Source organism: Ctenopharyngodon idella, chromosome 9 (genome assembly GCF_019924925.1).
Source record: "Ctenopharyngodon idella isolate HZGC_01 chromosome 9, HZGC01, whole genome shotgun sequence".
Taxonomy (NCBI): Eukaryota; Metazoa; Chordata; class Actinopteri; order Cypriniformes; family Xenocyprididae; genus Ctenopharyngodon; species Ctenopharyngodon idella.
This window is the reverse complement of record NC_067228.1, coordinates 3,165,886-3,183,690: the sequence shown is the minus strand read 5'-3', so window position 1 is coordinate 3,183,690 and position 17,805 is coordinate 3,165,886. Positions and strand designations below refer to the sequence as shown.

Below are 17,805 nucleotides of genomic sequence, written 5' to 3'. Positions count from 1 at the left end.
CACAGTTTGTTGTGTATGGGGCTGCATAGCTGCAGACCAGTCAGGGTGCCCATGCTGACCCCTGTCCATTGCCGAAAGAGCCAACAGTGGGCAAGTGAGCATCAGAAATGGTTCAGCAATGGTTTGAGGAGCACAACAACGAGTTTGAGGTGTTGACTTGGCCTCCAAATTCCCCAGATCTCAATCCAATCCAGCATCTGTGGGATGTGCTGAACAAACAAGTCCAATCCATGGAGGCTCCACCTCACAACTTACAGGATTAAAAGGATCTGCTGCTAACATCTTGGTGCAGATACCACAGCACACCTTCAGGGGTCTAGTGGAGTCCATGCCTCGACGGGTTTTGGCAGCAAAAGGGGAACCAACACAATATTAGGAAGGTGGTCATAATGTTATGCCTGATCTCTGTGTGTGTATGTGTGTGTATATATATATATATATATATATATATATATATATATATATATATATATATATATATATATGTGACTCATATAATATTATATATGATACTATAAAAATGTACGCAGTATTACTTGCATGCAATATAAATCCAGTCACCAAGAAACATGCATGCTCTAGTCTAAACTAACCATTCACAGTACAGTCCAAAACTTTGAAACCAAGTATTAAAAAAAAAAAAAAAAAAAAGGTTATGACATAAAATGTATCATTCTGCACTAAATCTAGGTGACTAATCAAATATGATCACAAGACTATGTACAGACGGTTAGATGTTCTTGCTTGCATTGAAGCCTAAGATGCTCTTTGGTGCTAGAGAACATGATCATGAGGTTTTGCATAAACTTTCAAGATCATGCTGCCATTAAACAAGAAAAACAAGATTGTTCAGTTGTAGTGAAAATGTTTTGCATTGGTTTATAAAAGTATGCACTGGAGCATCTTCACACGTGTGACCTCACATTAATAAAACTTCCCTGAAACTAAAGTAAGTCTGTCTTAATTTGACCCATTCTCCTTCCATATATCACATTCAATGCAGAACGGTCGAGCTGAACTCGATAGAGTCAAAGCAGCTGTGCAGCAACAGCACAGTTTTATAGGCGCTCGCGGAGAGAAGTACGTCCTAAACGCACTCCGATGGAAAGTTGTGCTGAATGCTGATTCTGAGGAAGTTTTGCCACTGTTTCCTCACTCCAGACTCAATGATGCATCGGAGGAAGTACATTTTTAACCTGGAAAATTGCATTCGGGCGGAATAAAGAGCAGCAGTCTGTCCAACTAGTGCACTTAACGCGGACGAAGGTGTTTAACGATCAGTTTAAGGACATCGTAAGTGGATTCCTGGAGATTGGATGCGCTTTTTAAAAAGTCCTGCGCAATTATGGTCAGTACTACTTGATGTTTTCCTCAGGATTGTGGTGTTTTGCACACACGGTGTTAGCCAAAAAAAAGTTACTTGGGTAAAAAAAAAAAGTTGGGTGTGTCAGTTTAAACGCAACTTCTATCATATTGTGAGCAATTTACAATTTGATTTTTAACAGAATTACTGTATGTGAGGTGAGTTGTGAAGCGCAGTGTTTTTCGCCTCACCTGTAGGGCTGTAATAAGGTGTGCGTGGCGCTGATCGGGGCGGTTGTCGTCATCACGCTCATCGTTATTCCCACGGCAATTTACTTGAACAGTGAGTGAAATCTTCTTCATCTGCTTCTATTTTAAACAGTCAATAGAAAAAATCATTTAAAAGCATGTATATTGTGTCTATACCTCAACACGTGAGGGTCCTACCAAGGGCATCACTTGTCTTAATGAGGAGAAGATAGTTAACCATTTCTTCACCTTGGTATTTTTGTGAGTTTATAGTCATGTACGGCTAAATGACAAATGTTTGTTGTTAACGATTTAAACGTTTGTTGTGAAGGTAATTTTCGAGGCACAATCTGTTGAAGATTGTCGATCTCCTGCATAGTGATTTTGTCTTCAATTTCTTAACAACATTATAGATATAGGCTAGCATATATATATATATATATGAGGCCTATAGATAATCTTTTTTGTATGTTTCGTTGAAAAAAAAAAAAACTGTAGCGCCCCCATGTGAATATCAAAGAAATGGTGGGAATGTCATAACCTGAAATATATACATATATTTATTTGAAGATTGAAACTTAAACTCTGTTTTCAGGAGATGAGTCTGGATTAAAGAGAACTTATTCTTTTGATGATTTTTACAACGATACCATCAGGTATAAAACATACAATCTCCGTTGGATATCAGGTACGACACCCGAGGGCGCTTCACATGGTCCCTGTTTTTTTTTTTTTTTTTTTTTTGTAATGACCTCTAAATCACCCTGACACATATACTCAAAGTCTCATTTTCCAACAGACAATGAATACCTCCACAAAACCAATGAAGGACATATTTACTTGCACAATGCTGAAACGAAGGAAAGCTCAATGTACCTGAGCAACTCAACATTTGTAGGTTGCCTCACATTTATTTATGTATTTTTGAAGTCTTTGAATGACTCTTCACAAAGTCGTCCTTCATCATAAATTCTCATTAAAGAGCCTCTGATGTTGTTTTATGTTCTAGAGCACTTCCAGAAACTCATATGTTGTAAATAACACTCATTTATGTGATTTGATTTACAGGCCCAAGTGGATGCCACAGATTACATTGTGTCAGCAGATAGAAAATTTGTCGTCTTTGAGAGCAATTACTCAAAGGTAACTTGACTGCAATAAAAATAAAACCACTTCATAATAACCCATACACATTAATATTGTGCATTAGTGATTCTTGCTGATATCTGCTTGAAATGCTTCAACAGCAATGGCGACACTCTTTCAATGCCTCCTACCACATTTACAACATGGAGTCTCAGTGAGTAAAGATTATTTGCTGCAGTGTTATAAATTATTCACTTAGTATTACATTACTATAATAGAGCTGTCAAAGTATAGTCAATATACAGGGAAAACTTGGAAATGTCATTTTGAAATTGTGATTGCCTGGGAAAGCATTGAACATTTCAACAGCTTTTAACAGTATATTTTAAACTCACTCACATAGATGTACTGTAGTTCATTGTGAGTGATTTTAGAAAGAAGTCTAGAACACTTTAGTACACTAATAAGTATAATTGTTTACATATATTACTTCCAACAATTGGTAATGTTTCACTTTGACGTGTCTTGTTTTCTGTTGGATTCAGGGAATTTTTCTCCAAGTTTCAGATTCCACCTGTAACGCAGCTCTTAGTTTGGGCACCAACAGGAAATAAACTGGTGAGTTACAAACAGTAACACGGACAAAAAATTAACAGTCACCGTCCAGTTACTATATTACATTATTGAAGGCTCTAGTGTCCAAGATTTCATTTTTTTTTTCTTGTGCATCTTTTATACAAATTTATTTTATTTTACAATAAATTTAATGTAAAACAACACCATTACTACAAAATGTGTAAAAAAAAACCAAATAAATAAATAAAAAAAAAAAAAACACATTGAGTACACCAGTTACTCAACTTGGTTTCATAATTGACAAATTTTGCAACATCGGCACTGTTATTGAACTGAACTGAAGCAACACTGAACTGACTCAAAGTGAATAACGACACAGTTGTCTTTTGTAACTTATTTCACAATTGATGAATCAACACTGAATTGACTTGAGCCGAATAATGACTCTATTGTCTTTATACAGCAGAATTTGAGCTTCTCATATTTGATTTGAAGTTTGCATTATTTTCCTGTTTATTACTGTGAAGCTGATTTGAAACAGTCTGTATTGTATAAACGCTATAGAAATGAAGGCGACTTGACTTGACTTTGCCTAGCTTTGGTTCCAGACACTTTCTATACAATACCACCACTTAAATTCAGAGCTTATGGTAGATCTGTCTTGAAAAGTTTACACATTACTGTTAAAAATTTGTTTATCTATTGAGAAAACAGATGGGTATTTATTTTTACTTCCATTCCCAATGAGTAGGCTATATAACACAGAGTTCCCAACTGTTATATATTCTAAAAAGAAATGTTGTTTTATGTTGGGGATCAATATATAGCAGTTGAGCCGTATTGTTTTGATAGTCAATGCTAATGACCATACATCGTTCACAGGCTTACGTCTGGGATTATAATATTTACCTCAAAACGAATGCCACTGCTGAGGCTGTACAAGTCACTCAAAATGGAAAAGTCAATGAAATTCTCAATGGAGTACCAGACTGGGTTTATGAAGGTAATGCACTCACACGCAGACATCCTTACATGTCCGAGCATTCAGTCACACCTGCTAATCCATCTGCATCTTTTCTTGCTCAACAGAGGAGATTTTTGCCTCCAACGAAGCCATCTGGTGGTCTCCGCAGGGGAAATATCTGGCTTATCTACAAATTAATGACACTGGAGTTCACAACATTGAATACTCAATGTATGGAAATGACCAGTACCCCACCACAGTATTTATCCCCTACCCAAAAGTAAATATCCGAATGTTTAGTAAATTTTCACATTGTCCTACCATGATGAGATTTTAATTATCCTATGACTTGTAAAGCATGTTATAAAGGTGACCAATGAAACCACCAATTATAATTATTTTTCCATTATAATTTACAGACAAATCTACCGGTCATCTTTTAGTATACGAAACATACTCTTTATGTGTCAAAGTATCCTTACCATAGCCAAACTTTTAGAAAGTTTAAATTCAAAGTCTGTAGCCAGCAGGGGGAAAAAAATACTGGACATACAAAAATATTTTTTATATCTCAATATATAGTAGTCAACATTTGAAGTGGATCAAAACCTTTTATCAAAGTTGTCCTAAAACCTTCTTCTTAGGACAACTCTGATGAACTTTTTTGATCCACTTCAAATGATGATTACTGTATTTTTGTTAAAAATACACTTACAAAGTGAAACAGTCACAGTTATTTTTCTAATGCAAAGAGAATTTTATTGAGCATTTAAAGTAATACAGTACGTTTGTCCTATTACAATGGTCCCTGGTCTCAATCTTGAAAATAAAGGTTCCAAAAGGTGTTTTTCCAAAAAGAACCTTTTTGGGTTCACCATAAAACTATGGAAGCTTGTTTTCTGCCATGAAATAAAAACTAAAAAAGGTAATTGTGACTTTTTATCTCACAATTCTGCCTTTTTTTCTCAGAATTGTGAGATATAAACTCACAATTGCGAGTTATAAAGTCAGAATTTCTTGATATAAAGTCAACTGCATGACATAAAGTCAGAATTGCATGATATAAAGTCAGAATTGCGAGTTATAAAGTCAGAATTGTGAGATATAAACTCACAATTCTGAGAAAAAAATTGCAATTATAAGATGCAATTGTGAGTTTATATCATGCAATTCTGACTTTATAACTCACAATTGTGAGTTTATATCTTGCAATTCTGAGAAAAAAAGGCAGAATTGTGAGATATACTCGTAATGGCAAGAAAAAAGTCAGAATTGTGAGATAAAAAGTCACAAGTCGCAATTACCTTTTATATTTTTTTATTTGGTGGTGGAAACAAGCTTCCATATAAAACCTTTCAGTTAACAGTTCTTAAAAGAACCATTTTTTTTTTCTTAGTAGGAAGAACATTTAAAAAAATCTAAAGAACCCTTTTCCACTATAAAGAATTTTTTGTGCAATGGAAATGTTCCATGGATGTTAAAGGTTCTATCAATACCAATACAGAACCTTTATTTTTCATGATAAAATGTAGCATTAAAAACGTATGTAGCATGAAATAGACATGTTGAACTCTGCTGTTCTTGTATTACAGTTTCATCCAAAATCTAATTTTGTTACTAAACTGTTGTTCTGCTTACAAAGGCAGGCAGTGTTATTCCCAGAGCAAAGCTGTTTGTGATTGATGTCGAAAATCCATCCAAACAATCAGAAGTGGTGGTCCCGAAATCTGTCGGATCAGGGTGTGTCCTTCTTTTGTTTCTACTTTCACATTTTCACACAAAGCCTCACATCTGAAACATAAGCTTTAAAGTTCAGTGTAATATCATTTTTATTCTGCTTTTTTTCCCAGCGATCACTATCTGACCACAGTCACCTGGGTCACAGATGAGCGACTGGCCGTTCAATGGCAGCCACGCAGACAGGACCGAGTCCTTCTGCAGATCTACGACTACGATGGCACCAGCTGGAAAGAAATCTCGGTGAGAATCAACATTGTAATTGCCAGAGGCAGTGATTCTATTGTTATTTTTGGTCCGGCCAATCAAAGAAATTATTTTTTTTTTAAATTATGAATGCTAATCAGTATTGTTGCAGACTTTGGCACATAGGGTTAAAAAATGGATGAATTTGAAGTCTCCTTGTGGTGAAAATCAAGTTTTTAATGTTGTTTATATGTCTATGTGGTGTTTTTAATATGCTTTAAGACTAACCATGTGCAAATTCATAAGTCAACACCATGCTGAGTATTTTCTCTTTAAAACGAAGTGATCTAAAGACAGTGGTTTGAAATCGCTGGTGTTTGTGACGTCACAAACTACCTTGTAACAATCACGTCAACATGCCGGCGGGCTTTAGCATATCATTAACTGACCACGCAAGGGAGTCTCAAAAGAAGCCAGGTTATCCCGGTATATTTTTCTGTTGATATTGAAAAATCGGGTAGATTTAGCAATATAGCAAGTGTATGATGTATATTACGATGTTATGATAAACTATACCTTTCTTCACTGACATTTTGAGTTGTTTAAAGCATTTCTAACGATGCTGATTGTTAGAAGGCAGTCTGAGACGGTGAACAGGAACATGGTTTGTGTAACATTTGCAGCACATTATCAGCTGTTTGATAACATAGTCAAGCAAAAGGCTAATCATATTAATTACCGTTATGTGTCCGACGTTGTAAAAAGCGATACCATTGTGCAGTGTTTACCTCAGTAAGTTTTTATCTTCTGAAGCCTTATTATAGACCTATGTAACAAACAGATTGATTTTTGATTTATTATTCATTAAAAGATTACAACTCAAATAAAAGTAAGGGAAGAAACTGCACACAAACATGTATCGTCAACTGACCAGGTTTACATATGCAGACATTTCATAAACTTTGAGAACAACTGCCCTAATTTGACCTCAAGCCATCCAAATAGTTTGAATAGTGGGATTTAACTTTTTTTTTCTTTATCTTTTCTTTTTTTTTTTTTTTACAGAAATTTGAGCAAAAAAGCAAAACTGGATGGGTTGGACGGGTGAGTTCATGCAGCAATTGCATAAAATCTTCAAATTGTCCTGATTTACACTAAAGATGCTGCCATGAAACCTTTTAATACATAATGGTCTGTGTTTCTCGTCACAGTACTTTCCTTCGGCTCCTTACTTTGCTGAAAATAACATGAGTTTTTACAAACTTATGAGCAATGACAACGGTTATAAACATCTCCACTATGTGAATGCTGTAAGTAATGTAGTATTTTTTTATTAACCTTTCAAAACAGACCTACCATGAGCATTTGGAAGATTGTGGTGATTAATCTTAGAGCTGGTTGTTTTGGATCATGACTTTGAACTCTTTATTGCAAAATATTATGAAATCCCCAAGGAGAAAATGAATGAATATATCTAGAACAAATGCGGCTGAAAGAGAAGGCGATCACTGTTGCGATCTATTGTGCAAGTTTCAGATATGTCTATACATTGTATTACAGATTATAACATGCTATATCCTTTGGCCAATAACTGTTAAAAGGCATACAAAAGGAACACTGTAGTACAAGCTTAGCAAAGATGTTGGTCTGCCAACTGTGTTGTTTTCTTTGTAGGGAACAACAACACCCATCACCTCAGGCAAATGGGAAGTGATATACGTCTCAAAAGTAACCAAAGATTCCATGTGCGTATGAAATGCGTATGTTTTGTCACAAGCTTCTCATGTGTCTTTATGCACAAATTTTCCAGCATGCATCTAAAATCTGCTCTTTCCACAGATACTATGTGAGTAATGAACACATGCAAAGACCTGGACAGAGAAACCTTTACAAGTAAAAATACCTTTTGGCATCATCTTGTATCAGGATTGTATTTTAATGTTGGAGAACCAATTATTCACATATATAAATATTACTCATAATTATCATTTATTTATTTACACTCAATGTCACAGGTGGTTGTTCCAAACCCGTTTGCTGCTTCTTTTTTTTTTTTAGTGGATCATAAAAGCAGTTTTTGATAAATGCAGTCTGCATGCATTCCACCTATACAACAACGGTTTATGACTATCAAACTCCAAAAAGAGAAAAAGAAAAAAAAGCACATTATAAAAATATTCCATACTGTAAAGATTCTTAAAATTACTTATTTTTTGTTCCAACAATCAGCAAACTTAATTTTCTGTCAGCACTGAACAAAATTCAACAATCAATTTTCAGATGTATCAATCAAAGAATACTTGACACTTTCTGCACAGATGTGGATCAAACAATGCAAAGTGTATATATATATATTGTTGTGTGGTTTTGTGCTGCTGTTAATATACAGCAAAGAATATATATAAATGAAAATATAATTTTAATAAAGTCATTTTCTAATTTAATAAAATATCAAACTTTAATATACAGTGAATTAGTTTATATATATATATATATATATATATATATATATATATATAACTTTAAAAAATGATATATATATTTATGTATAGTGTTCGCTGTATATTAAGAAAATGTTATTAACAAAATTATATTTTGATTATTTTTATTAATATTACATATATATATATATATATTTGCTGTATATTAAAAAATGATATTTGATATATATTATATATATATATATATATATATATAAATAATGAACATATCATTTTGCTAATAAAATATTTTCTTATATTTTATTAACAATCTTAATTATATATATATATATATATATATATATAATTAAATTATTATATATGAATAATTTTGTTAATAAAATATTTTAATATACAGCAAATAATATATACATACACACATTTTTTTGTAAATTTTGTATATATATATATATATTCATTGTATATTAAGAAAATTATATTTTATTAAAATTCTATTTTCATTATATTTATTAACAATAGATAGACAGACAGAGAGAGAGAGAGAGAGAGAGAGAGAGAGAGAGAGAGATTTTGCTGTATATTATAGTTAATACAACAGCACAAGACCACACAACAACACAGAAATAGTGCACACAAGATACTAGAAGTAATTTGTTCAGAATTTTCTAATGATTCCCATCTCTAATTATCACTGTGAAATGTTTTCTCAGGATTTCTATAAGCAAGAGTGGACATTCTGCCCCCGAGTGTCTCACCTGTTCACTGTACCAGGACAGGTGTCAGTATAACTCGGCTTACTTCAGCCTGAACGCCTCTTACTTCCGAATGGACTGCTATGGTTAGTGAACACGCTTTCACTCAAAACAAACACCTGAACGATACCTTGGATGATCTGAGGTGACTGAGAGAGGTAACTGTATGCTGAATCTAATAAACACTGATTTCACAGGACCAGGGATTCCACTGTTTACACTGATGGACAACAGAGAGCCTGCTAAAGGTTTGTGCTGGAAACAGTTTAATCCAATCCCTTTATGAGCTAAATAAAGGTATAGTTCACAAAAATGAAATTTCTGTCCTCATTTACTATTCTTCAAGTTGTTTAAAACTCGTATGCCATTATTTTTCCAATGTTTTGAAATTGATGTATATATTTTATTTTTTGGATTAGAGATTCAGGTTCTTGAGGACAATAAGAAACTGGAAACAATTCTGACTACTGAGCTTCTGATGCCAACCATCAAACGTGCCACAATGAAGATAGCAGGATTCAGTATGTGCAACATTTTAAAGTATTCCAGGAAAATAGGTTCTAGCATCATATTTTTTCTAAAGCTGTTTGCGTTGTTTATCTTTCTCCAGACCTCTGGTATCAGATGATGTTCCCACCAAACTTTGACTCCTCCAAAAAGTACCCTCTTTTAATTCAAGTGTGAGTTACAATTTATACATATATAATTTTTTTTTTCTAAGCAACATTAAAAATAATATATATATATATATATATATATATATATAAAATATATACAAAAAATTGTGCTTTAAATTAATCGTTGAAAACAGTTGAACTGTTGAAAACAGTTGTACTGCTTAATAATGTGGAAACAGATGCCGAATAATGTTGAACAGCATATATTTGAAATAGAATTTTTCTAGTAACCATGTAGAAGTCTTTTCCATCAATTCTGAATTTACTGCATGAATAAAATGGTAGTGTAAAATGGTAGTGTAACACATTTACAAATTTAAACAAACATTTTTTTAAAGAACAAAGTACAAATTCCATGTAGTCTCTCAATTAAAATGAGCTCATACAAGCTGCATGCATAATTTATGTGCTAAATAAAAATATACCCTGCAATTGTACTTTTGGTATACTAAACTATACCAACAAAACTAAGTTTTATGTTTTAAATCAAGCAGAAATAGCTCTTTAAGGTAACAATTGCAGGTCACCAGTTTATAGAGTAAATAGTAATTTTATTAAACAAAATGCCTTTGGTCCCATTAGATGGTAAAGTGCGACACCTGTTTAGTTGATTTGCCATTTCTTACCATCACAAACACACTGTAAAGATTTTGGAGGTCAGTTTTCAAAATTTTCAGTTATATGAACTAGGGATGACTGACAGCCGATGCCTTTTAACCTATTATTATCTGTTAACCAACAAGATGAGAAGGTTAAATTAGATTTAAATTAAATTAGAATGGATAAGTGTCTGTGGCCCATTAAAATACCACAAAGGTTTAGATTTACGTGCTCAAATAGCAGCATAAAGCAGCACTTTTTATCGTTTTATTTTATAAAATGGCATATTATTATTTAGTATTTATTTGTATACGCTTATTTTACATTATTTCTGAATGTTAAAATAAAATATGACATACACAACTTATCTGTTGTTTTCTCTCAAAAATGCAATTTTGACTGATATGTGCAGCGTATTACTTTAAAAATTATTTAAATTACCTTTTTAGCTGTTTACTGATAGTAACAATAGGTCAAAATTCTTACTGTCGGTTAACAGGTTAATTATGGTCATCCGTAATATGACCTGAATGTCTTTTAACACTGGCACTTCAGTTGAACCAACTGAAGATATTCAATGCAACAGTCAACATAAAACTGAGTTTTGACCAGTTCACTTCATTTATTTGTATAGCACTTTTCATAATATATATAATTTCAAAGAATCTTTACAGAAAATGAATGTTTCTACATTACAATTTAGAGTGATCTGTTAACAGTGGTGACTGTGTCAAAGTAATGTCCATATGTCAGATAATACAAATCATGCAGTTAGCTAACATCATGTATTATTTTATGCAGAAACAATGAGCTTATTAAAGCAATTATTGCAATTTGTGAACATAATGATTACAATATATAGAAAATTTGGCAGTTGTTGATTGTATGTTGTATGTTGATTCAGAGTAGGCATCATCTGAAGTCCTCGCAGGTGTTGGGTCATCTGAAGCATAATAATTACAAAATTAGCAAAATGCTGTTTAAAACAATTTTAGATTAAGTATAATATCATAAAATGTCAGCTAACCAAACTGCATTTTAAAGAAAGTAATTTTTTTCCATTACAAAAAAATTTTCATGACACGAATAAATTGGTGTTTTTAGTTTTTCTCTAATATAATTGTGTTTTTGTCACATTAAAGGTATGGCGGACCAGCCAGCCAGAACACAGACTATGTGTTTCGACTGGAGTGGGCCACGTACCTGTGCAGCACAGAGAAGGTCATCATCGCCAGCTTTGATGGCAGGGGAAGTGGTTTCCAGGGTGATGAGATAATGCACGCCATCTACAAGCGGCTGGGAACGTACGAGGTGGAAGATCAAATCTCGGCCGTGAGGTGAGGCGGAGGGAACGATGTGCACACGCTCGTGATTCAGGCGGTGATGTAGAATCATTTAGCTTGATGTAACACTCACAGACGGGTGAGAGATACGAGGCAGACGTGAGTCAAAGCAGCTTCCTACAAGAGGGAACAAGCTTGTCACGGAGCATGTGTCAAAATGAGGTTGATAGAGGTCAAACACTAGTTGAGTTGACTGAAAGCAACTAAAAAAAAATGTATTCTACTAATGTAGTAATTTTGTTTTGGAATATCTTAATTATTGTTTTATGTGACTTTGTGTTTAATTTCAGGAAATTCATTGAAATGGGTTTCATTGACAAAGACAGAATTGCAATGTGGGGTTGGGTAAGTGCAATGCTTTCATTAAAAACCAAACCAAGCAAGAGATTTAAAATAAATAATAAATCTGAGGTAATGACTACCAGTCAAAAGTTTGGAATAATGATTTTTCTAATGTTTTTGAAAGAAGTCTCATTAGAAGTCTCTTCTGCTCACCAAGGTTATATTTATTAGATCAAAAATACAGTAAAAAAAAAAAATTAATATTGTGAAATATTGCAATTTAAAATAACTGTTTTCTATGTGAATATATTGTAAAAAGTAATTTATTCCTGTGATCAAAGCTGAATTTTCAGCATCATTATGCCAGTCTTCAGTGTCACATGATCCTTCAGAAATCATTCTAATTAATGCTGATTTGCTGCCTAATTATTATTGGTGTTCAATTATTATTATTATCAATGTTGAAAATGTTGAGTTTTTTTTTAATAAAAGGTTTAATTTCATACCTTTTTTAAAGCATACTTACCCTAAATTTTAAGTGGTAGAGTATCACAGTTTCCACAAAAATATGAAGCAGCACAACTGTTTTCATCATTGATAATAATCAGAAATGTTTCTGATTATTATCTGAGCAGCAAATCAGAATATTAGAATGATTTCTGAAGGATCATGTGACACTGAAGACTGGAGTAATGATGCTGAAAATTCAGCTTTGATCACAGGAATAAATTACATTTTAAAATATATTTAAATAAAAAAACAGTTATTTTAAATTGTAATAATATTTCACAATTTTACTGTTTTTTATATCTAGTATCTTAGTAAAACTCAACTTTTAGTATATTATACCAGAAGTAACCCAAAACACCCTAGCAATCAACCACACTAAACCAAGTACACAAGGCATTTGTAGCATTTAGACAGTCAATATTTTAACAAAACATTTAGATCTTCAAATCAAGTATTTTAACGACATACAACTTAAATGAGTGTCAAATGTCAAGAGTCTTTAAAACAGATTTAAACTTTCAGATAACGACATCAAAGTTTGTCTTGATGAACTTTTCTCATTAAGATAAAATAAGATCTGATGACTGAAAACCGTCAGACTAATTATGAAACGTTTGTCTTGCTCAGTCATATGGCGGCTATGTGACGTCCATGGTTCTGGGATCAGGAAGTGGACTGTTCAAATGTGGAATTGCTGTGGCTCCTGTTGCAAAGTGGGATTATTACGGTATGGATTTTCTGATTTATGTTATAGATTAACCAAAGACAATTTAGCAAACTTAACTCACACCCTGCGTTCTTCACAGATGCCGTATATACAGAGAGATACATGCTTCGCCCTGAGGAGAACGCTGAAAGATATAAAGTAAGTTAATCTGTAAGAAAACACATCCTTGGATTATGAACAGTGATCAATAGTTTTTCATATATTTGGCTGATTTGCTTGTTTGCAGAATTCAACAGTGACTGACAGGGCCAGAAATTTCAAGTCGGTGCAATACATGTTGGTGCACGGCACTGCAGACGGTAAACACAATTTGATCTAAACCTGAGAATAGACAAGACAAAACAGCAATGTAAAGTTTATAGATCTGTATTTAGAATCTGATAGATTGACTCTCAGAAATAAAGGTACAAAAGCTTTTATTGGGGTGGTACCAACTTTGAAAGGGTTCTGCCTCAGTGACAGCTTCTGTACCTTTTAATAGGGGTTCAAGCGCGTATCGATGAAACCCTGTTGTAATTGTTAAAATTTCCAAGGATCAGCATTCTCCCCTAAAAGTGATCGGGCAGACCAAACCGTTAGTCGTAGAGACTTGAAACTTTGAGGGCTGGGTGACGTTGTAGACGGTGTGAGTACTACAAGACTCACCCCGATCGGCCTAATGGGGGCGCTACAGCAGTGAAAAGTATGAAATCACTCGTAACTTCTGAACTGCTAGGTGTATTCTTATATCATTGGGATCCTTGGCTCAAGACAGACAAAACCCAAGGATTCGCTCATCGTTTTTGGGTATTTTGGATTTTTTGAAAACCCTACTTTTGCAAACTAGTCCTAAGTTTTTGGCCCGATTGGAACCAAATCAGTGCAGCAAGATTCTCCAGAGTTTGATTGTCAATAATTATCAAAAAAAAAATTTTTTAAATTGATTCACGGTCCCTAAGGGCCGCCAAAACTTTTGAAGTGGACGGAGCCAGTTTTAGTAAAATGGCTGTAACTCATGAACAGAATGAGATATTTTCACCAAACTCATCACACATATAAGAGCTCATTCTGTGGTCGTGTGAAAAAGGATCAGCGACTGGCCACTTGGTGGTGCTATAACAGCAAAAAAACATGAAAATGGCTATAACTACTTCACTGTCAGTCCGATAGACTTGAAAATTGAGGACATTGACATATCTCGATAAACATGGCTGCCATCTGCCAATGAAGTTTGAGCAGCTACTGTATCAGACAAGGTTAATGGAGGCAGATCAGAATGAAACTCACTGGGCCTGTTTGACTCACGCCACTAGAGGCCTGTGAGAAGTTTTAAAAAAGTCGGCCACCGTAGGGCGCCTTCGCATTTTTCACGTGCGTAAAGGACTGTGTATCACGCAATTTTTTTTGCCCATGACATTCATACCACACGATAGGACTCATCATTCTGAGCAACTTTGCCTCTAGGACCTCCGCTGTCCATTGAATCATTCCTTAAATATTGGAGATTATATAAAAAATAAAAAAAAAACAACTTTGACGAACTAGTCCTAGGTTTTTGGCTCAAACCTCGATAACTCTTAAAAAGCTTTAAATCCCATATATTTCCAGTGGTGAATTGCCTGTATTGCCTGTAAATGGTCTTTTCCTTCTATGATTTAAGTGGTTACTTGCTTGCTAAATAAAACGTAATATCTAGTGCTTAAAGGCCTTAAAGCGCTTGAACCCCGACAATTGCTTATATTTTTGTTTCGTTTTCTTAACATGTTTTCTTGCTGTTTTGACTTCACTACTCCAGACAACGTCCACTTTCAGCAGGCTGCTCAAATTTCCAAGGCCCTGGTGGAAAATCAAGTGGACTTTGAAGCAATGGTGAGTATTAATGAATGGTTGAAGGTGATGAAAAACATTTTATCAAGCTCTTGCTTTCTTTAAAACTGTCTAAAAATGTACTCATATTTAAATGTGCAATGTTTTTCAGTGGTACACCGATAAAGATCACGGACTGTCTGGTAAAGCACGTTACCACCTCTACACACACTTGAACCATTTTCTGCAGAACTGCTTTACTGAGAAAAAATAAATGGACATATTGATGCATTATGTAAACAAAATATGTTCCTCTTACATTGACACAAAACACTGTTTTGACGCTTTACATGTTAGTCTGTATATAGAACTTGTTGATGGGAACAAACTCTTATGTCAGAGTCAATGACATTTGATTTTGTATTGTTATTATTATTTTTATATTGCTTAATGTGATATTTTAATTTTTTACCACATTGCTGTGATGATAACTCGCTTTACGAATGTAAAGTTATATGAATGTAGTTTATATCAGAGACTTTTGTCATGTTTCATATTTCTACATTTACAAATTGATTGTGGAATTTGTGCGGTTGTGTTTATGCACTGACTTCAATGTGTGATTTGAGCATGTCTGTACGAAAACTGATCAACTAAAACATTCTGGATTTAGATGCCTTTGTCTTCTGACTCTGTTTCATATATCCTGAAAAATGAACAAAATTAAAAATACTTCTGTGTGTGAAGGAATTCTACGTCTGGATGCTTAATTCTTTTATATATATATATATATATAAAATATATATTTTACATATTATATATTATTATACACTACTAAAATTAGGACTGAATTTGTTTCTCCTGAAACTCACTACATAATTCCCATTCTTCTTCTGTGTGTCATTTCATTGTTTTGACTGGTAGCGTATACATATAATAGTATATGAATAGTGCCACCTGCTGGTTGAACTATTGAAATGTATGCCATTTGGATGTTGCCCAAGAGCACAGATAATTTCGTTCAAAACTTTGGCATCACTAGATAAATGAGCTAAAACCCACATGAATTAAGACAAGAGACATTAACATTATGAAATAATGTACAGTCAGCCAATCACGATAGCAAAATTAGGACCTCAAGCAACGCTTTTTACAGGTCTACTCAACAAATAAATAAATGGACAAAGAATATTCATTTGAGTGAGAAGAAAGTGTGCAGACTGATACAACACAACTCATGTCATACTATGATTTTACACAGCACAGCTATGTTGGAAATCAGCTTTCTGTGACAATTATACAGTTTAGTGGTCATTATCAGAGATATATGATATTACATTGATCTCTGGAATAATTGATGCTGATCAGTTATGACTACAAAAGCATCGATGTTGCTGTTCTATTAAGAATCCTCAGGGAAATTAACTATAATAATAATAATAAGACTGTTTGACTCTGTTCAGATATACTGGACCATATTGCTCCTTGTAAAATTCATCATCAGAAAGTCAAATCTCTTCCATTGGTAAATGAAATGATACGGTCATTAAGACAAGAATGTAGATGTGCGAAAAGAAAATGGAAGATGGATAAGTTGCAGATTTTTTATATTATGCTGAGGGATTCTTCGACTAAATTTCAGGAAGCAGCAAAAATGGCTAGAGCAAATTATTTTTCTGAAATTATTGTAAAATATTCTCACCAGCCTCATGTGCTTTTTAATACTATTAACTCCATTTTAGAGCCTTCAGTCGTGGTTTGTCTTGAGTCTTCAGTTGCAAAATTGTGAGAGATTTTTTAAGTTTTTTTTATTAATAAAATCGATGGTATTCGCTCTGCAATTCCACCAATGAAGTTAGATCTTGGAGTTGTTGCTGCTCCCTCAGGCTCCTTTAAGGCTTTAAGATGATGTCGCTTTATCTACAAATTATGTGATCCCAAGAAGTCTCTTTATAGAAGTGTTTGATAGTATTGGTCCATACATTTTATCAATCATAAACAAAAGTCTGGCCAAGGGCTGTGTACCACAGAGTTTGAAACATGCGGTAGTGGAGCCCTTGTTAAAGAAACCCAGCCTAGATCCATTTATACTTCAAAATTTTCCAATTTCCAAATCCAATTTCTAAGCTTCCTTTTATTGCAAAAATCCTAGAAAAGATTGTGTTTTGTCAGCTTTCTTCTTTTTTAGCAGAGATTGACATAATAGATAAGTTTCAGTCATCCACCCTTATTAGGGTATTAAACGATATTTTATTGGAAGTTGACAATGGAAATTGTGTCGGTCTTGTCTTGTTAGACCTCAGCGCGGCCTTTGACACACTGGATCATACCATTTTGTTAGAGAGTCTTGAGCGGTGTGTTGGGGTAACTGGGGTGGCTTTACTCTGGTTCCATTCTTACCTGGAGAGTAGAACTTTCACTGTAAAGATTGGGAATAATTGTTTTTCTGCTGCTCCTGTAAGTTACGGGGTACCTCAGGGCTCTATTTTAGGGCCGTTGCTTTTTTCTTTATACATGATTCTACTGGGCTCTATATTTAATAAATCTGGCATTTCGTATCATAGTTATGCTGACGACACGCAGTTGTA

At 33.9% G+C, this 17,805-nt stretch overlaps 1 protein-coding gene across 1 annotated transcript; it reads left to right on the top strand.

Annotated features, from left to right (window-relative positions):
• Nucleotides 1-1,002: 1,002 nt before the first annotated feature.
• Nucleotides 1,003-15,967, top strand: fap (fibroblast activation protein, alpha). Its single transcript, XM_051906646.1, has 26 exons — nucleotides 1,003-1,348; nucleotides 1,561-1,645; nucleotides 2,147-2,239; nucleotides 2,351-2,445; nucleotides 2,620-2,694; nucleotides 2,799-2,851; nucleotides 3,183-3,255; nucleotides 4,096-4,216; nucleotides 4,303-4,457; nucleotides 5,820-5,917; nucleotides 6,028-6,157; nucleotides 7,166-7,204; nucleotides 7,312-7,410; nucleotides 7,775-7,845; nucleotides 7,940-7,993; nucleotides 9,252-9,379; nucleotides 9,491-9,541; nucleotides 9,713-9,814; nucleotides 9,904-9,973; nucleotides 11,713-11,907; nucleotides 12,204-12,258; nucleotides 13,333-13,432; nucleotides 13,512-13,570; nucleotides 13,659-13,731; nucleotides 15,207-15,280; nucleotides 15,390-15,967. The coding sequence occupies exons 1-26, from the start codon at nucleotides 1,346-1,348 to the stop codon at nucleotides 15,489-15,491; spliced, it is 2,253 nt and encodes a 750-aa protein (XP_051762606.1). The 5' UTR covers nucleotides 1,003-1,345; the 3' UTR covers nucleotides 15,492-15,967.
• Nucleotides 15,968-17,805: the final 1,838 nt, after the last annotated feature.